Consider the following 22196-nt stretch of genomic DNA (forward strand, 5'->3'; position numbering starts at 1 on the left):
TGTTTGTTGACCACCAGTATTTTCCAGGCAGTATGATGGGTTCTTTTTATGTTAATATAGTCTCCTAGTTTTCACCATAACATACTATAGGGATAGTATTATTCCCATTTTGCAGATGAAGTAACTGAAGCTCAGAAAAACTCATTCTTTCATTCAAAAACTATCCACAGAGCATACACTAAGAGAAGGCACTGTACTAGGCACCACAGATTAAGTAACCAAAGGTCACATAACTAGTAGGAGGCAAGGCTGGGCCTAACAAAGCCCGTCATCCTTCCACCACACATTGCATCCTCAAAATATGGTGTTCTACACTGGAGAAGTTAAAATTCCTATTGAGGCACATAGAACTCTATGAAGGTAGCCAACAGGTATTTTTCTCCTTATATAAATATAAAATATAATTACTCTCTCTTGCTGGAGAATAGCAATTCTGCTTTTCTTCATTCTAGCTTTGCCTGAGCAAACCAGAGCCCAATCAGTGATTTCTTAGGATAAGCCAATTCTCTTCTAGGACCAACACAAGTTATGTCATCCTGAGATGGAATAAGAGTATAAGTCATTTCAGTGATGGCATTTGTATGTCCTCGTATCCAAGAAAAATACCTACTCCTCTATCTTGCTAAATATTCATAAAACCTTGCTTTTAATTTCCTGCATGTGCCATTGTTTTTTTGTGTGGGTTTCTTGTTTTGTTTTGTTTGGGGTCTTTTTTTGATTATTCCATTTCATACTATTTCTCATTTGTGGTCTAAAATACTTAGAACATGAGGCTTTGCAATGTAAAAACTGAATATATTTTGACTACTAAATGTAAGGCAGGTTTGAGCCACTCAGTTTGTGGTACCTTGTTATGGCAGTCCTAGGAAACAAATACAGTTACTCTTTATCTTTGTTTGGAAATAGTATTGTAGTTCCTGCTGTAATCCAGCATTGTTGATTAGACCCAATGCCAAGCCAGGGGTCATGTTGAACTAGCAAGAAATGGAATAGTTTTTTGCTTTTAAGGTAATTAGCATTTAGAGTATCTCTCTTTTAGGCTGGCTTAGTGTCTTGGTCTATTTTCTGTTGCTATAACAGAATATCTGAGACAGGATAATTTACAAAGAATAAAAGTTTGTTTGGTTCACAATTCTGGAGGCTGGAAAGTTCAAGATCGGGTGGCTGTACCTGGCCCTCTTTTGGTGAATGCCTCATGCTGCATCATAATATGGCAAAGAAGCAGAAGGGGAAACAGGCACATGCAAAGAGAAAGGACAAAAAGTCTATCGTTTCTTAAAATGATGAGAACTAATTTATTCCCTGGAGAATTAATCCAGTCTATAAGGAAAGACATTAATCCATCTTAACAGGCTAATCACCTCTTAAAGGCCCCACCTGTCAACAGCTTTACATTGGCAATTAAATTGTGGTATGAGTTTTGGTGGGGACAAACCACATCCAAACCATAGCACCTAACTACCCACTTTATTTTTAGAGTGGTTATTTAATGACCTGGTAAGATCTACTGTGCTTATGAAAGAATCCACCATGAGTTAAAGGAAAATAGTTTCTGGCTTTCCAATGGCCTTTTGGCCTCTCTCTAGAATGGTGTATATAAGTTCAGTGCTCACCGACATCAGATGTGGGGTGGAACAGGCTGAAATAATTCTTGCTTCTAACTTTTGTTGCTTGTTCTGTCTGGTGCTGAAATCTGTCCAGGGTAATGGCATGAATATGGGAGGTGGGGAACCGTAGTAAGATGGGAAAGGAGGGAGCAACATTTTCTTAATTACTGTCCCCCATGAGCTTGTGAGACCCTGAGACCCCCAGAGGCGCCTGGGCTTGCTGGCCCACTCCTTCAGGGTCCGGAGCCCTGCAGCTTGTCCTCTGGCTTCTCAGTTTAAGAGTTGTTATGGGATTTGATACTCAGCATTTCTGATACCTCTTGGTGATTTTGCCTCGTAAAACTCCCATTCCCACATTTTGAATTTAAGTAGAGTAAGCCTCTTTTTTTTCCTAATGCTTTCCAGAACTACACGTCTTTGGGGTCGTTGGCAACAATAGGTGTTCCTCTAGCTTTTAAATCAAGTGTGTGTGTGTGTGTGTGTGTGTGTGTGTGTGAGAGAGAGAGAGAGAGAGAAGGAGAGAGAAATTTCTCACTAAAACTACCAGTAGTTATCAATTTTGGTTTCACTGAAGGGATTGAGCTAGGTGGAGGTGGGAGGAAGTCATCATTGTCCCTTTGTTTTGGGGACTCGCTCTAAAAAGAGACTGCCTACTTCCCTGTTAGTCTTTGTGTTGATGACATTTGTAGTGTTTACCAGGAGCGTACAGTTATCTGGAGAACGCAGACTGATGACAATAGCATTTGAAATGCTCTGTAGGTCTGCTTCTAGGTAGATGGGAAAAAATGTATGTTCCAAGGTACAAGTGCTTGTTGACTTTTCAGATGGAGCCAGTCTGTGCTCTTTGTCAGGTAACTCGGAATCACTCCACAGTGGCTGGCCTTCCTGTCCATTTGACAAGCACTTAAAAGGGCAGTCTTAAGTACGTTATAGTTTATTAATTTTTTTCCTTCTTTAGTTTGCAATCTACTCATAGAAACTAGAAAATAATTTCTTTTACTTTTTTCTCGTTTCTCATTTAAGCTGAAATTGATTTCTTTCTGAGCTTGTAAGGAAAAAAATTAAACTGTAGTTAATACAGTTGCCTTTATTGAATAAAAATAAAAGACTAGTTTATCTTCAAGCTGCGATATAGCAGAGTTAAGATCTATTCTGTCCCTCCCAGGAGGATTTTGATATGAAAGAGTACAAAATTTCTTAATACCTGTATAGAATAACTGTAGCCAACATAAGAAGTAATAGAATTGTTTATCTGGGGCTTGAGGGGGTTGGATTTTTCGTGTGTGTTTGGAAAATTGGGGAGCCAGGAGACACTCTTAAATCCATCAGCTTCTCCAGAACTCTTCTCAAATGCTTATCGTCATGACAACCATTGCTACATAAACCAAGGCTCCGAGTGTAATACAGATGGGGTTGGTAACAAGGTAGAGTTGCCATCTGTTTGTTTTCTCTGAGGGACATTTTTTTTTCTTGATCCCCAAATCAGATCCTCAAATAAGTCTTGACTTATTTTTCATTCTGGAATGAGACAGAGCTGTGAGATTAATTCTTTTTTCATGATGATCTACTTCCTCGATCTATCATCACACAACTTACTTTTTGTTAAATGGAGGAAAAAAATGGATACTTTGTGTGCGTGTGTGTGTGTGTGTGTGTGTGTGTGCGCGTGCGCACTACAACAAATATACATATTTTAATGACTTATCTACTTTGCAAGTCGGATACCTTGTAATTCAATACTACAGTCAAAAGCGAGGTCCAGACAAAATAGTAGGACAATAATTTTCTCACAAAACAGGTGAAATTATTATTGCTTTTGAACATTGTATTAATGCCTATGCTTCTTGATGGGCCACATGCAGTCTGTAAGAAACTCCGCTGTTCTTACAGCCAACAAAAAGGAACATAGTGGTTCTTTAGGAGAGAGAAACCTTTTCCTCTTACTAAATTTGGAGAGAAATTTGCCAAATAAATGAATGTTTACTCGAGGGACACTGCCCAACACCTTCATCCTCCCTTTTGCAAAGATGCAATGACATTTTCTCATATCAACTTTCTACAAAAACTGAGGATAAAATTTTTCAAAGGAACATATTCGGTATTTCACATGTTCCTATATGCTGTGATCAGAATTAAGACATATCTAGCCTTTGAACAAAAAGAATATGTGTATTTAACCATTGAAAGGTATGTGGTAAACTAAATTTGTAAAGGTTAAAGAATTTCATGAAATTTGTATTTAACGTCAAGAATAATTTCCTTCTTTGTATTATAATTAGTTTATGTATGCCACAGTCTATAATTCTGAACTTCTAAGCTTGAGGGGTTTTACAATATAGATTCATTTTTCTGTCTACACAGAGAAGAAGTTCTATAATTACCTCTCTAGATCAGAGGTAATTTATTTCCATACACTATTTTTATGTCTTGTATGTTGATATGTAAACATAATCAAATACCAGTGGATGAGTAAGATGTAACCGCAATATATAACACACAGAAATACACACAGGTTGACTAAATAGTAAACATGGGCTGATCTCCAGAGCAGAGAAAAATTGCTAGAAAAATTTTGAAGTGGAATCTGAATACAGTTCTGTGTTCAATTCTAATAATTTTACAAAGGACCATTATAAGCAGTATGGTTCCTTGAATATAGTTCTGGAGTGGGGTTTAAACCCTAGCAGCAGTCGGGCAAACTTGAAACCAGTTTTGTCTTTAGATTTCCCTTCCTAACCAGTAGCCTACAATGAGACCTTGTCAGAGAAAAAAAAGACAGTCTTCAACATTTAGTTTATACCTCACGTATGCATTGCAAGAGAGAGGTCCAGGAAAAAAAAAAAATCTCAGGCCCCCTGCTGGTTTTTGTCTTTCACTTAGATAAAAATGAGGAGGAAGTGGAATTACCACAAACAATACTGTTGACTTACAGTTTGGATGCGCCATAGAAACATCACCTGTGAATGTGTTTGTGTAAAAATAATTGTCAGAGTGAGATGTGTTAAGTTCTGCTGCAGTGTTCTGAAGGAATTGGTAATGGTGTCATAAACGTCTTCATTATATTATGTAAAGTAATACATGGTTCAGTTGTATAGTTCAGTTGCATGGTCAAGGTTGGAAACTTTTTATAGGTTTATATAGATAATCGTGACTTTTAGCATCCGTAATTCTTTCAAGATGTGATCATGTTAAAATGGGGTATTTGAGGCATGCACCATTCATTTTAAGAAGCAGTACCTTTGTTTATTTTAAAACCTCTGGATTGAATTCTTCCATTTGTACTCAAATTATCAAATTAATTGGCTTTCAAGTATGCTGAAAGTGACATAGGTTAATAATACCAAATTTGTCACATTTGATTTTTCACTTACCATGTTATTGTTTAGCATTTACCTAAAGACCACCACTTAGTTTCCCAAGGCAAGTAGTCATCACAGGGAGAGCTTTGTTCTGTCTATCCCAAGGCACATAAGGAGCAGCAAATATGGTGTGGCTGGCTGCTGGGTTCAGTAGAAAACCTTCAACCATTTCCAATTGGGGGTGTACAAAGACAGCTGCATTCCGGAGATGCTAAACATCTTGAAATGCTCTGGGTGCAATAAAACCCCAAACATGCTTTCTTTTCTCATTTTTTTTTTTGGCGTATGTATTTTAGGCAAAATATAATCCACATGCCCTTGTTCCCTCCACTTTTGAATCATAAGATATGTTGTTTTGTAAGGGCTGTTTGAGCTCTAGGAAGTCTTTTATCCTTTTTTATTAGGTTTTTAAAAATACATAAATAAAAAGAAAAAATAAACAGAAAATACAACATGACATCGTGAATTAGGGCAAACACAAAACGCCCAATTTAAGTTTGAAGTTGTAAGTCTAAAATATTTTAAAACAAAACATTTCTTTTGGTGTTTTGCAAAATTAGTGTCCCCTTCTATTGAGCAGAAGTTGTGGCCTGTTGGGAGAAGTAGGGAAGAGAACTTACATTTATTGAGTAGCTACTCTGGTTCTCTAGGACATCTGGTAACTCCTTAATTTTTACAGCAACCCTAAGTGGTAGGTCAGTCCATCCTCATTTTACTGATGGGAAGTGCTTTCAGATATCTTAAGTAATCTGTGGCTGCAGGCCATAAGAAGAATTACAAGCCAGGTCTTCTTGACTTTTCAGCTCATATTATTTATGTTACTTCTGCCCTCATTCTGTTGGGGAATGGGGCAGGGGGTACCCTCCAGATAATCAGAAAGTCCCATGTTGGGATGTGACTTGGAAATAGCAAGTTATCAGGGCCGAAGATGAGGGCTATTGGAGCCTCAAGAAAGAGAAAGTCAGCTTGGTGTTGGCAAGGTGGGCATCTAGTATGGCCGCTGCGGAAGAGCACTGGACAGGCGATTTGATACGGGGCTTGGTCAGGTGGGGGCTGTTCACGCTTCTTTTATTATAGCGCAGGAAAACCAGAATCCACAGTGATGGTGATGTCGGGCTGGCTCAGGAGAAAGCCTGTGCTCTTGCACTGGGATCCACAGTATTTCAAAACAAGTGATTATTTAATCTATTACCATTTATTATGGGGATGCATGTTGTATTTATTTTATTTTCTAACAGTAGTACATATTTGGTAACAGTGTACATGACATTAAGTGGAAAACTCATTTCTTAAAAAATAATTTTCAATGCATGTACTGTTACAGAGACATCTTAAATGTTAAATAATGGCAATCACAGTTTTACTGGATCTCTCTGTAATAGGACTACATATTAGAGGGAGTGCAAAAATTTTTTTGGAGGGAGGGAAGGTCATATTCATCTATACCATGGGTCTGTGGTCTATGGTGTGGCATTAAGTTACTATTTTCTGGAGAATAAATTACAAAATCTAGGACATGAAGACTTCTTGGCATTTGAACAGGGGTCTAGACTCTTCTAATACTTTCTGTTTTGTAGGTTTTCTGCCAGAAATCACAAGTTTTGTTCACTTGTAGCCATCATTGTAGTATAATCTCACTTCCGTAATTTCTCATTTTTTACCTTACTCTATTCTTGCACTGAGTCCTTGACATTGAAAGAAAAAGAAATGAATTATTCAACTCTTCTTCTATTGAGTAATAAGGCAATGCAGAAGAAATGCAACAGGCAATTTCATAAGTGACATTTTGGAGAACATTGGGGTCATGATATGACTGAGAACATGATTACTTTTTTTGAAGGTCAGGAAATCAGTATTTTTTCCAGCAAATTTACTGAAGGAACCAACCACCTGGCTCCTAGTTTTGTAGATCACAATCCGCAGGGAAACGTTGCTTTTTGCTTTCACAGTTTCTATTTTGCTTTGTATCTCCATAGATTGTATCCCATGGAAGTAAGACTATAATGACTGTAGTGCTTAATATTTTTTATGTCGATACTGAAGAGCCACTCTGATTTATCTTTTACTGCAAGGCAGCATGGAACTTTACAAGCATTCAGATTATATTAGTCATTTTGCCTAAGGATGTCTGCACACTTTTCGATATCATTTCTGAGAGCCTTGCCACACCCTGAGGTTTTAAGGATCTCTTTGTGTGCCAAGCAAATTAGGCAATTTGTAGACAGTCCCTAGCAGAGCAGAGTGGAGAAAAGGGCTCAGGATCTCACGAGGCCCAAGGCAGGGAGATGGACATGCCATGAGCTCCTTTCACAGTCAAAACTAAGTTAACCTATCTTGAAGGAAAAACAGGTACTGTATAATGGAAGGCAGAAGTCAGCAATGCCCGTACTTGGTGATGAAGCTAGAAATAATGAGCTGGTTTATGTTTGGGGGGGGCGGTATCTTTTTCTATGAAAGAGGCCTTCTTCAACTTTATTAGCTGCATCACTGCCCACTGAGGGATGGGGAGTAGGACTTGAGGTATTGCTGTCTGTTTCCAGTATATCCTCTCTAGATACTCTGTTATTAGACCCGTGAATACAGATCAGGGAAAAAGACCCATGTTTGCTTTTATAAAAATTTTATTGTATAAAATGAGATTTCTGAGCATCTGATTTCACCTATTCTCAACAAACTATAGTTACTACTTTTCCAGAATGCATTCTGTCCCTCTGGTGTGGAGTCAGTGGGCCTAGAGCCCCCTCGTCATTAAAGTGGCAGTCTTCAAGTGATGGGGGGATGAGTCAACTCTCACTGTGCCGCCTGTGAGCATATCTGCCATTGATTCTTCTACTCATATCCTGTAGCAGCTGCTAAGCTCCCATCTTCTCATTGGTGACACTGTCAAGTGTTCAAGAGAGAGTGGAATGTACTTTTTGAATGCCTCTGATTTATTCTAGGAGATTCATTTGGAATTGCATATTAGAACATTCTGGATGTTTACAAGGAAAATAAGCAAAGGAATTGAAACTTGATGTCTAAAGATAGTTGGCCCAATCTCCTTTTGTTTGGGATTTATGACATTATTTGTGCCCATTGGCTGTGAACTGAAAGTATTCATGGATATTTATTCCATACCAAAAGGGTTTTTAGCTCCTGTATGGTTAAAATAATATCAAGACCAGTCTATTGGAAGAAAGGAGACACTCTATCCAATAACTTTCTTTTGTAGTCCTCACATTCACTGAGAAAGTTAATTGGCAATCTTTTCTGCACTACCCTGACCCAGGAACTCACAGAGGACACTGTGCAGTAGATATGATAACCCTGGTCTGCAGGCAATATGCACAGCTGGGAAAGATAATTAAATAAGCTCTTTTTGAGAGACCTACAACATTTCAACAGAAGGATCGAGCAATCCTGCTGGCCTCCAACTGAAAACTATTACTAACAGACCTACTTCAGACAGATTTCATAATCACCATACTGAAGTGATACAAATGGTTATGGGGAGCTTCCTCACCTCCCAAAAGAGCGCTAAAACTGTCAGACCTCAAAAGCACTGAAATTTTAAAGTGAGAATTAAAAAGTATAATTCCATTTAATATGTTTGCCACCAGAAAGCAGACCTTTGGTTTTCCAAAATTGACTGGTTCTATGGCTGAACTCCCGAGACACCCCCAGATAGGATGCTGTATAATCTTTTAAGGTTTATGTAGGATATTGAATAATCTGGGGTAGGCTTCATCATGGGTGACAACATTACATGATTACATTTTTACTACATAAAACAGTGAATATCATGAGAAGAGAGAAAAAGACTCACTTTTGAATGTTAACATTTCTGAAAGTGAATTTAATTTACAGTGTAAGTGTATGTTACTGTTAAGAGACTTCACCCAAAAGAGTGGGGTGAGATCTCAGAGAATTTAAACTGCCCTGAGGGCTATCATTTTACGTACAGCTCACTGGGTTTGGTTTATCCCCTTAGTCATCCATCGGGTGCTGAGAAAGTGAAGCACTTAATGCTGCATCAGCCTTTTCTCCTTGAGCAAGGCTAGTGCATCTTGACCCAGTTCACTCTGTAGGTAAATAGCTGCACATTGTAGATATACCTGATCCCCTTTCCCCCAGGGGATCTGAAACCAAATCATTGCTTTTTAATTTCACTTTTTAATCTTTTAGTTTTGCTTATGAACAAAGCCACTTTTTTATTCTTCCAGATGCAAGTTCTTTTTTTTTACATGATCATGGAATCCATTCTTTCCAAGGAAAAGGCACCTAACTCTAATAAAGGCTACATCATCATGGACCTTGGCATGGCTGTGTGATGTAGTGGAAGATGCGATATATTTAGACTTTTTTAAAAAGCAAAATTTGACGGAGTCATACATTTTGTGACTCAAATGAGTACATAGTCTAGCAGGATTTACCGGTACATGAATGATTAACTTGAATACAGTGTGGCAAAATGATCTGTTAGAAAACATGTGAAAAGATGCTAAACATTATTAGTCATTAGAAAAATGCAGATTAAGATCCCATACCTCTGTGCATCTGTTAAAATGTCTAATGTTAAAAAGACTGACCATACCAAGTATTGGTGAGGATATAGAGCAACTGGTACTCTCGTATATTGCTGGTATGAATGTAAAATGGTAAACCCTTTTTGAAAACAGTTTGACAGTTTCTTAAAAAACATACGCCTATCATATGATCCAGACATCCTACTCTTAAATATTTAACCAAGAGAAATGAAAGCATATATCCATATAATAATTTGTACATGGATTACTTATAGCAGCTTTATTTGTGATAGCCAAAAACTGGAAACCCAGATGTCCAATGAAAGGATAAACAAAGTGTATTTATTTATTGGATATATCTATACAGTAGAATACTACTCAGCAATAAAAAGAAACAACTATTTATACATGCAACATGGGTAAGTCTTAAAATAATTATGCTGAGTAAAAAAAAGTCAGACAAAAATGTAAGAGACTATTAGGAACTGAATTAGTATGTTAGCAGTGAGACTGCAAATGAGAAGAATTGTAGTGACTTCAAAGATAGAGTTGATGAGGTTTAATTATGAGATGATGGAAAGAGAGGGAGCATAAACTCCGAGGTCTGTCTCTAGCTTGGGTTTCTTTAGGTGGATCATCAACTATTTGGAGATAAGGATTATGTGAAAGATGGTGCTTAAGCACATGGGAAATGATAAGCTAATAGTTTAATGCTGAGATTTTGATACCTCCAAGGCCCCCCAAGAAGAAACAGCCAGCAGGCAGACCATTTATCCTTGACTGTTTAAGGAAAACAAACTTATATTTTGGGTTTTTAATTAACACAAGTGTAGATAGCTAATAAAAGTATAATATTGATGAGAGAAAAAGAAAAGAACAATAAAAAAAGGGATTCCTAGAGCCATTCTCGTAGATAAGAGGAAACAAAGAGCTGAGGATGGGGGGGTGGATAGAATATGGTGGGATATCTCAGCGGGGAAAAAGGACAGGAAACTGAGTTGGAAGGCAGCAGGCTTTATGGGTACCTTATTTATTTAATGTCCCTGTCACTCTGGCATATCTTAATGTGTGTGGTTGGATTTATTTAGTCACCTGATCCAAATTCTCTCATTAAGTGGAGCTCAGAAGAGGTAGTTGTTAAGTGTGTTCAAGGAGCCGTATTTTGAAGATTATATTCCTATTTCTACCCTTAACAGATAAGTAAACTCTGTGAACGTCTGTCTTCTCTGTAAGATGGGAATATCCATTCCTACTTCTTCAGGTTATTGTATTAATAAAGAAGAAAAGAATCCTGCGCAGGAAACATTTAGCATTGCTTTTATCACATAGTAAGAGCTCAATAAACTCATCGTTTTCTTTCTCTTCTTTTTCTCCTTTTCTCCTCCCTTCTTCCCTCCTTCTTCATCCTCCCCTTCCTCCTCATCATCATTATTTTCAAGCATCCACCATATTGTCAGTAATGATTGGAAAAAGCTTTAATCTCCTAATCAGCCATTAGAAAACAAGGGCACAGTTTAGTGGTTATTACCAGAATAATGTCACCTTTATTCATCTGACTCATTCTCTCAAGTGATCTATTTATATATGCTATTTCATTAGTCTTTCTTTTACATGTTATGAAGAAAAAGAGCATGGCTTAGTGATGAAGCAAAGAAATAGAAATTTAGTGACAGTGGTGCTGACTGTGTTTCCGTTCCTGTTTAGTGTAAGGGAAGTAATTTAAATTCCTTGTACCTTAGTACCTTCAACTGAAACAGAAGTGAATGACAGTCACATGGAACTGTTAGAACTGTCTAAATAGAAAACATAAGGGTTTTAACATTAAGTACAGAACTTTATAGAAAGCTAAGTGGGTCGTGTAAGTTGGTATAATTCTTAATACCACATTGAAATCCATCGACATAGCTAGGTTTAGGGAATAGTTGCTTGACTTCCCTGTAAAGTGTGTTTCTATTACACTTTACTCCATGCAATAGAAGATAGACCTTACCAGGTCAAATCCCTAGTTGCATTCATTTCAGCAGTAATGAATACTTTGCATTTTAAATAAGCAGGTTTTTCTTATCTTATTTCAGGCTTTGTGGATTTGACCCTCCATGATCAGGTCCACCTTCTGGAATGTGCCTGGCTGGAGATCCTGATGATTGGTCTTGTCTGGCGCTCCATGGAGCACCCAGGGAAGCTCCTGTTTGCTCCTAACCTGCTCTTGGACAGGTGAGTCACCTGGCTGTAGCCTGGGAGAAGCATATCCTCCTTCATGGTCACCAGTTTGTTCATGATGCTGTTTTATTCAGTACTCTTTGAAGCTTCAGATAACTTTATGAGGTATGTTTACTTTATAAGTGAGTGCATTCGGGAGATGAAGGCTAGTCAAGTTCACAGAAAGCTAAGGATAAAGTTCTGCTAGACTTTTCCTTAGAGGAATTCTATTTCTATTACACACACACACACACCTGGGAACTGTAATTTTCTAACTCCACCTTCAACTTGTGTTATACAAAAAATGATGAATTACTCCTCTTTAATTATTCATTTTTTTTTTTTTTTGGTTCTTGTGCATCCAAACCACAATGGCCTTTTCATTTCCTTCTCTAATTTCCCATCAGTAAAATAAGGAAATTTGACCAGAGAGTTCTGAAGGCCATTTCTAGTTCTATGAATTCGTTTCATTTTTCAAATAGGTTACTCTCTTTAACATATTATACTTGAATTGTGGTTCTTATTTTTTTATTCTTTTCAGTCATTGATTAGAATAATAGAATTTGGACATTATTCAGTAGCAGTTACTGTTGAGGGCATCGCCATCCTGCTCTAGCTGCTGTCCTAAACACTTTACTTACATTTTCTCATTTAATCATCACAGCACTCCTAGGAGGCTGGAATCTTATTATCCACATTTTACCAGAAAGGAAACTAATTCCCAGAGACATCCTGCTACTTGTAAAAACCAGGGATCTAGCTAATGCTGGAGCCAGGTTTTGAATTCAAGATCTTTCTGGCTTTAGCACACTCTGTTGCCTCCTAGCCTGACACCTGGTCTTCCCACCCTGCTGTTCAGTGATGCCTCCTTTGGTTTGCTGCTGTAGCTTTCTGTTTTCCAGGTATACCTTGTTTTTGGGGGCTATATAACATTTTGGCTGGGGAAGGACCATCTTCTTGTTCCTTGCAAATCTATTTTGCCTGTGTGCTCAGCAGTCCAAGGCTGCCAGGTGGCCCACACTACATCCCTGCAGCAAAATGTATTCACAGCAAAATTTGTTTAAATGCTGGAGAATTGTACTAGGTATTGGTTACTCTTTTGCCATTTTGCATTTTAATAATATGGCTTTTGAAAAACAGTTACAAGCCCGATCAAGAAGCAGATTTTACTGTCTGTAAAATATCACAGTTTCACAAAATTATTGAGAATGGCCATGAGTCTTATGCCTTAGAACTGCACTCCCAGTGTATTCTGTTGCCTTTTAGAGGATGCCCTTCCAGTGTTCCTTTCCTTTCCTGTTCTCTCCACTCCTTGTTTTACTTGTCTTGTCATTTTTTTTCTATCTCATTTCCCCTCTGTCTTCTTCTGCTTTCTTCTTTCCTTTTCACCTATCTCCTTTAAATTTGTTTTTTCTTGTCTGATAGTAGTAGTGTGATTCTTTGACCAAGTTATATCAAGTTTGCAGATGAAAATCTTAGACCGCATATGATGTTTCCTTACTACCGACTGGAACATGTCTTCCCTGTGTAGGTTTCTGGACATTCCTACCTGCACTGATCTGCTTCATGATTTCCATCCTCATCCACGTCTACCTTCCTGAGTGCACACTTGCCGAGAACAGTCATAAAACCATTGCACTTTGAATATGAAAGAGTTTTTGACATTACCTCATGTAGCGAACTCATATGACCAATGAGGTGACATTCCCATTGTGGCTAATTTTCTGTCATATCTCTCACACGTATGAGTGACTAAAAGCTCTCATCGCTATCCATTTCCTACTTTTTAAAACTCCAGATTTGAAGTTTCTACTCCTTCTAGATCAGAATTTCTCAACCTCTGCACTACTGACATTTTGGTCAGATAATTCTTTCTTGTGGGGGGCTGTGCTGTGCATTTTAGGATGTTTAGCAGCATCTCTAGACTCTACCCGCTGGATGCCGGTGGCAAACCCCTGCCCAAATTGTGAGCACCAACCAGCATGTCTCCAGGCATTTCTAAATATCTCCTGTGTGTGGCGGGAGATGGGTGGCAAAACTGTCCCCAGTTGGGAACCACTGCACTAGACTTTCCTACCTCAATGTCCTCTAAGTTCTTCAGATTCACCATATCCACAACTGAATACATTATCTTTCTCATCCAATCTGTTCCTTTCTTGTTCCTCTCGGTCTTAGTGACATCAGTATTCACCTAGGTGCTGGAGCGATAAAGTTTAAATTAGCTGTGAAATCCACCTCCTCCCTCACTAGATTATCCAGTTAACCCTCAAGTAATCTCTGCACTATTTCTGAACCCAGACCTCCTCTTTGTCTGCGTCCTACTGTGCTGGCTCCGATCCTGGTTGTCTCTCTCCGAGATTCCTTCTTTCCCCACCACTGACTCTGTTTCTGGGGCCAGACCCCTCTTTCTTTCAGTCCGTCTCCCACAGCGGTGCCAGAGAGGACCTTCTTAGGCACAGCTGTGATCATGATGCTTCCTGAATCACCTTTCATTGGCTCTCTCAGTTCTTTAGAAAGTCCTGTGTAGACTTCTTATCTTGATCATCGTGAATCCCTATTACAAATGTCATAAGCACTGATACCTGCAGAGCCAGGGAGATGATGTAAATGAAGAAGGCCAGTGAGTGAGAGTCCAAGAGGGAACTCTGGGGATTAGGTGTCCTGGTGAACTCTTGTCCAGGCTAAAAACACCTGGCAGCTGAATTCGGCCTGAGGACTATTGGTAGAACTTTGCACATTGAAGTTTCTCCCCTGTTGCTTCTGAAAGGGGCTTTGCCACTGGGGTTCCTTGTCAGAATCTGATCCATTCTTCAAGGCTCATTTCAGATGCCACTTTTCCGTAAAACCTTTCTTCAAACTCTCCTCTTCAGGTAGAAAGTATCCTTTCCTTTGTCTAAGTTCTCATGGTGTTTGGTTTGCACTTCTCTCAAAGTAGCATTCTTCTTCTACCATGTGTTAGTTATGATTGAATATCATATCTTTTCTACCAGCTCATAAACTTCTTGTGGTCAGGAACCAGATTTTGTTTATCTCTGTATCATCTCCAATGTACAAAGTCTTCCATGACACCCAGTAATAATTTTTTGTTAATGACACCGGCCAGGGTCACCTCGGTAGCTTGTGGCAGAATCAGGAGGAGAATCCACATCTTCTGATAGTCATTTCAGCTGTTATTGACATCACATTCACCTACTTCTTGTTCATGGCTACTCATCGATTCCTGGCTTATTCTTTTATAGACTTAACAAAAGTTAATACCCGTCTGTTTTGGAAGGATTTTCTTAATTTCTAAATGCATTTGGCTTGTGCTCATACTCCTGCTTATACTCCACAAACCTATTGTGCAACTTTTAAATTCCAAATGAAGATAAGCAAAGAGTCATATCTTTTCCATTAATCAGACCTTTCTTATGAAGTAGAATCCTTAAGGTCTCACTACAAGTAAGAATATTTAGGTACATGTTAATGAGGAAAATATATAAATAATATTTATAAATAATATAAAATATAAAAATAAAATTTCTATAATTTTAATTTTTTTCTACTTTTCTAATCATTAACATGCACGTAGATATTAAATTTCAATATTATCAAATTACCCTCTTGGTGTTTGAGGATAACTGCTCTTGCTGACATTGACAGGTAAATAACAGTAAAAAATATTGCGACCAGCAGCCCATTTGAAATTTTATGCATGTGGAAGATGAGTTTTGAGTGACAACTAAGAGCACTGTTTTTTTGGTTTTTTTTTTATGCCTTGCGAGCAACCAACCTCTCTGATGAAAGTGCGCTCTCTGATTAGCATGTCACTTTGATCTTCCCATTGCTCTTGTCGGATCACATTGTATACAATAAACATTTTGGTAATAAAATGTAGATGTCTGTAAGTTTTAAAGCTAAGTTGTTGAGAGCTGGGAGGCAGAAAATGATATTAGCTTCATCTTTTTTCCTGTATCTCAGGCTTTGTGACACTACCCGTGAAAGGTTGGCCACCTCCATAGGCTGTTTGCATTTGCTTGGAAATAGGGAAAAGAGAAATCCCTAAATCAAAAGTAGCCTTGTAACCCATGGATCACCAGCGTTGCTAACTGGAGACAGGGTTTCCCCTGTGCTGATTATAATGATGTCCTGTTCTTTCAAATCGCCTTTGCAAATCCAGGCATTTGTGCCTTACAAGGCCGTCAGGGGAATAGAATTTACCCAAGTCTTTCCTTGTAATTATTCAAATGTTAGTATTGGCAAGTGGGGTTTGGTGATCATAGGAATATGTTAATAAAAACTTGCTAGATTGCCATCCCACATTTATGAGTAGAGGACATATTTCCTATCTTGTGTCCGTTTAAAAAGAGTTATTGCTTGATTTACTCCCTGATGACAGCCCATGATATCTTGATTCTAGGAGTTTGTAACTTTCCTGGTAGTCATATGCTCATAGGCTAATTTTATCCCTGCCATGCTTAGCCTACCCACACTTTCCAGTTCTTCCCTGTATCCTGCAGCAGTGAGTTCCAAGCACTTAATGCAGTCATCTCTTCCTGTGAAAACCAAGGGATAAAAGTTATTATAAGGTATAAATAAAGAACCTAGTAATTTCTCTAGGGGAGGTGTGTGTTTGTGTGTGTGTATATTTTACAAGAGGAAAAGTTAAAGATACTAAGAACGCCTGTGAAAGTAATCAGGAAATGGAGAAAACTTGTTTTCCATTCTAGCACCTAATCCTTTGGTGTGTTTTGGCACTAGAAAACACAAAATATGTCCTTGGTGCCTACTAGGAATGCGTCCCTGCATTTAGTCCTGCTTGAGTGCTTATACTGGAAAAATATAGACTGAAACGGGAGCAGAAGTGTTCATCATATATGGTTCCTTGTGGGGGTCTCTGCTTTTGCAAGAGTAAAATAATGTTCAAGGAAACAATGTAAATTGCCTGTTCAGTAAGACTATCCAGTTTCCAAGGGACCGTCTAATTTTGTTTTGCTGGCGCCATCCATGCTAACAAATTCTGAGAAATATTTGCGGATTTCTCAGTGAAGCCAAAGCACTCTCTTTTGACTCCTGTTCACTCTCAGAGAAAAAACTATTCATCCATTTGAAAAGCAGGGACCCATTCGACAAGCAGAATATTCCCTCTACCAACCCTTTGGCCAGAGAGTTGTTGCTCTAACTCTTTCCATCGTTCCTGCATCAGGAGGCTCTGCCTGAAGGAAATAATATTGGACAACAGAAAGTTCTTTTACTTGTAGGCACAAAACACGAATAAGTTCTCTTCCTTAAGAGAAAAACAGGTTGCTGTACCAGAGAGACGATTTGCCTCTTCTACTAAATAGCAGGCTGTTTTTTAATGATAAATTCATTTTAAATAGAAAAAAAAAACCAGTCATTTTCTAAAAACAAGAACATTCTCATTTTAGGTTGTTTCTTGTAAGTATTTCAGGAAAAAACGTGCAAAAAACCCAAAACCCAATACTTCCTGCAACAATTTTATTGGCTTTTTTTTTCCATGCAAAACTTCAGGTAAATTCTTTGCAGATTTTTTTACTTGGAAGAAAAAAAAATAAAGTTCTGAAACAAATTGATGGATTCAGAATATAATCTATCCACATGTGTTTTTTGGGCATAAAGAGACGGACCTCCCTTTATGTTCCCGTTCCAGAATTCTAGCCTCTGAAAAAATGTGTGCAGCACTCAAGGGGAATCCCCTACGCATTATAGCAGCTGGAGGAGCAGATTGCAGGGGTGGGGTCTGGGAGGGGGTGGCGGTGAGTGGAGTCGGCCCAGGCAGGAGACAGTTTTAGTAATACAGTCAGCTTTGCTGGATTCTCCTCTTAACTTTCCGGGAGTGCTTGGGCCCTGTCTGTGCACTTTAGTATGCACGTCTTTTTGCCCCATTCATATCCCAAGAACTTTGCTCATAACGTTTTTTCACTCTACCTTATGGAATTGAGTGAAAAAAAGAAAAGAAAGGAAGCTAACGTTTATTTAACTTCTTTAATGTATACGACCCTGTTCTGGGTTATTTTCTAAACTGTATTTCATTCAGGGGGTGAGAGTACAGGTAGGAAGGAATGTTGCCAGTGTATATTCTGACCCAGGGTCCCTTGATTCTTTCCTGTCCTGAGCCCTTAATTACTCAGCAGTAGGTGCCACTTGATCGATTGTTAAAAGTCTTTGGTTTAGTGCCCTGACAAACCCTAGAAATATAAAACTTTAAACTGTAAAGGAGAATATTTGAGGCCAAGAGACGGGAGACATTAGCCAAACTGCCATTATTACTGCCACTTCTTATTGTAGATGAATCAAAATACCTATTGAACTAAAAACCAACTGAAATATATACGTTAAATGGGTTAACTATAGATGAAGTATGATTCTATAAGGATGTTAAACATATGCACGCATGCACACACATTAAAACTTCAGGAAAAGTCAGTTTGACCAACAAGACTATCCATCATGAAAAAGCTTGAAGGAGTTCTATTGGAAAAGGTAAAAAACAAAAAATTCAAACTAAGGGTTCCTCCTTAAAAACAAAGCAATTAAGCAGCACTGTATTATAAAACTTGCTAAGCCGCAAGTCTAAATCCTTGAGAGAATTAAGCCTATAAACAGAAGGATCCACTCAATATAAAACTACTCCAGAGAAAAACGAGTAATCCCAACCCAAGAATTAATTCTGTGTAGGGGGTTACTTTGACATTTCTTACATTTTTTTTACACACTAAACTATTTTTTTATTTGCCATTTATTATTAACTGGACGGTTTAAAGTACAATCAAAATAATATTTTTGACAGTTTGATTTTAAAGTATACTAATATTATTTAAGTTACATATATTAATACTATGTAGGGACAATGAAGTAATTACCCTCTCATACTTGCTTTTGTTATAGCTACCTCTCCATGTTGTCATGGGAAAGATCCTCATTTGTTTTAATGAGTGCCATTAAAATCCAACAATCGGGGGAGATGGCCACTTCAAACTCTTTGTTCATTAGGATTCAATTTGATCCAACGCAGTAGGAATTATTCAGCACCAGCATATCCACAGGGTTCAGCCTGAGACTAGCTCTTTCCATCGCTCCAGCTTCAGGAGGCCGCCTGCAGGAAATAGTGTTGGACAACAGAAAGTTCTTTCACGTGTAGGCCTAAACTAAAAATAAGTTCTCTTCCTTAAGAGAAAGGAAGGACAATGCAAAAAAAGAGATATGTAAGAGGCAGACCTGCCCTCGGGGAATTGAATGTTTAGTGGTAGGGTAATGTTAGTATACAAATGAGTGTACTCAAAAGTAGGACAGTATAAGCAGACCCTCACCACACCTCCCATCATCCATGCTGGTTCATCTTCCTTCATCACTTTCTAACGGCTATGCATTCTCAGGGAAAACCGACTCCTGGTTTATATTTGCTTTTGTATACCGATTCATTCTTGACATTTCTATGCAGGGTATATAGTGTGACTATACTCATTATACATTTATCCTGCTTAGAAGTATACGTAATGTATATGCACCTCTAAAAGCAGGATCATTCCATATGTTGGTCCTTTGGAGGCCGGCAGGAGGGAAGCAGAGGGTGTTGGCAGAGGTTTATCAAGGTAGATGGGCCCAGTTTATGCATCTTTGAAATACAGTATTACATATGTCAAGGTGTTAGTACTACTTGGATATTTTCCTGTGACAAGCAGCTCTTAATTTCATGAGTGGATAGAGGTCTGGCTTCAAAGTAAATGGAGTTAGTCTGTGTATTTCCATTCCTTGTTAAAAGTTGAATTTTTTTTTTATTATTCATGTCATGGTTAAATGCCCTTCATGGTCTTATAATTAAGTTCTAATCTCTATCGTGTCATTATTGACTTCTCCCTGTGGGCTCCTAGTAAGAATGAAATTTCTCTTTTGATACTTTGAGAGACATTTTTTAAGTCATTTAATTCTTATTTGTTATTTTTCCTGTGTTTTCAACTTATCAAATGGAAAGGAGATGTAAAAAGCATACTGTATCTTCTTTGATTTTACACCACAGCAGAGAATCAATTTCTTAACCTGATTGCTTATTTACCACTCTGAATTGGTGCAGATACTGAGATCCGTCATGACTTTATCGTTGGAAAAGTGGATGGAACAAACATGATAAGATGATGAGGGAAGGCCGTTGACTGCATATGCAGTATACCCAGGCACTCTGCAGACTAGGTTTCTATTAATACACCGGACCCCCTGAGAAGACAAGGGTTATGCATCTCCCAGTTTTGCCAAGACAAGCATAACTGCTATGTGCAGTTGAGCCTGTGAATAGGGCCACGTTAGCCTCTGAGGAGAGCAGAGCTTGAGAGACTGCTTAGTTCAAAGTGGGTATGGTGTGGAGGTCAGGGAGGAAGATTTCCAGATTTGTGGTCTTGGCAGTTGAAAGGATGGCAATGCGGTTGATAGAGATTAAGAAGACAGAAGGAAGAGTAGATGGTGGGGAAATCTGAGGAGCTTTTCCTTATGCATGTTGGGTTTAAAGTGCAGGAGGGGTATCCTGAAGGGTGTGCTCACATGGAAGTTGGAGCTCAGAAGAGAGACCAGAGTTGAAGACGAAAGATTCAAAAATCAAAATTTTATAAGCAAATATAGCCAAAGAATCTAACTTTCATTACTAGCTCCTCCACTAGATGCTCTCTGGTAATCCTATAATGACAAATTTGAATTAAGATTGGAAGGGAATTGGATATAAGTGTGTGTGTGTCTGTATGCAGTTGTGTCTCCACTCCATACACATAAGTAGCATATCATATATGATAGTCTGCATATTGCTTTGGAGGTTAATGTAATACATGTATATGTATAAACATCTTCCTTACTCCTTTTCATGACTACCCTATATTCCATTGTGTGGCTATATCACAGTTTATTCAACCAATCTCTTATTGATGGGCACACAGGTTCTTTCCAATTTTATAAATAAGTCATTTTGTAATTTTCTTTTTTTAATTTTTAAGGGTTGGCTTTCCATGATTATCTTTTGCTTTTTTTTCTTCAATATATTAAGACAGTACAAAAGTTTTTGTTACATGGATACCTTGTATAATGCTTAGGGCTTTTAGTGTGCCCATCACTAGAATGGTGTTCATAGTGCCCAACAGGTAAGTTTTTAACCCTCATCCCCCCAACCTTCCTCCCTTCTTGCTTTCCAATGTCTTTTACATCTCTTTGTGCCTGTGTGTGCCTATCGTTTAGTTCCCAACTATTAGAGAGTACATGTGGTGTTTGTTTTTCCCTTCCTGAGATATTTCACTTAGGATAATGGTCTCCAGTTGCATCCAAATTGCTGCAAAAGGCATTATTCCATTCTTTTTATGGCTGAATAGTACTCCATGGTGTGTGTGTTTGTGTCTCTCTCTCTATATATATATGTGTGTGAGATATATATGTGAGATATATGTATACATACATCTCACATTTTCTTTATCCACTCATGGGTTGATGGGCACTTAGGTTGATTCCACATCTGTGCAATTGTGAATTGTGCTGCAATAAACATTTGAATGTAGGTGTCTTGATAAAATGACTTCTCCTTTAGGTAGATACCCAGTAGTGAGATTGCTAACTTGAATGATAAGTCTGCATTCATTTCTTTGAGGAATCTCCATGCTGTTTTCTATAGTGATTGTACTAATTTTCAGTCCCACTGGCAGTGCGTAAGTGTCCTTTGTCTCTGCATCCACACCAGCATCCACTGATTTTTTGCTTTTTAATAATGGCCATTCTGACAGGAGTAAGGTGGTATGTCATTGTGGTTTTAATTTGCATTTCCCTAATGATTAGCAATGTTGAGCATTTTTTTCATGTGATCTCAAACAAATAAGCAAGAAGAAAAACAAACAACCCCATTAAAAAGAGGGCAAAAGACATGAAAATAAGTTTTTCAAAAGAAGAGAGACCAACTTCATATTTTTTTCAGCCTATCTTTGTGATAGATTCCTAGAAGTAGGATTATTGGGTCAAAAATATGTATATGTATATAATTTTGCTAGATATTAGAAAATTGACCACCAATGATATTGTGTCATTGTGCTTTCCCACCAGCAATGTATAAGAGAGCCTCTTTCTCCACAGCCTCTCCAACAGAGTATGTTGTCAAACTTTTGGATTTTTGCCAATCTGATAGGTAAGAAGTATCTCAGTATGGTTTTAATTACATTTCTTTTCATTTATGAATAAAATTGAGCATCTTGTTTATGTTTAAGGGCCTTTTTATTCAATCTTCTGTGAACTGTGTATTCATATCTTTTGTCCGTTTTTATACCAACTTGTCTTTTTCTTTTCTTGATTTTTTAGGAGCTCTGTGTATGTTAGAGATAGAGTATCTTTTCTCAATATAAATTGCTAATATCTTTTATCAGTTTCTCATTTGCCTTTGAACAGTTTTTAGAGGGTTTTGCCATGCAAAATATTTTTTGTAAATTAAGCTTTATAGCAGAATATATTAACTTTTTATTTTATTGCTTCTTGATTTGGAGTCATAGGAAGGGTTTCTCTGCCCTCAAGTT

The 22196-nt window shown here is 38.0% G+C and overlaps 1 protein-coding gene across 7 annotated transcripts in view; it reads left to right on the plus strand.

Annotated features, from left to right (window-relative positions):
- ESR1 (estrogen receptor 1) overlaps positions 1-22196 on the plus strand; it is a 241716-nt gene that overhangs the window by 164904 nt on the left and 54616 nt on the right. For all 7 annotated transcript variants that reach the window (XM_069488728.1, XM_069488725.1, XM_069488729.1 and 4 more), the window contains one exon: positions 11547-11685. In XM_069488728.1, the coding sequence (XP_069344829.1) occupies positions 11547-11685 (139 nt within the window). The remainder of the gene's footprint in view (positions 1-11546; positions 11686-22196) is intronic.

This window comes from Eulemur rufifrons, chromosome 15 (assembly GCF_041146395.1).
Source record: "Eulemur rufifrons isolate Redbay chromosome 15, OSU_ERuf_1, whole genome shotgun sequence".
NCBI lineage: Eukaryota > Metazoa > Chordata > Mammalia > Primates > Lemuridae > Eulemur > Eulemur rufifrons.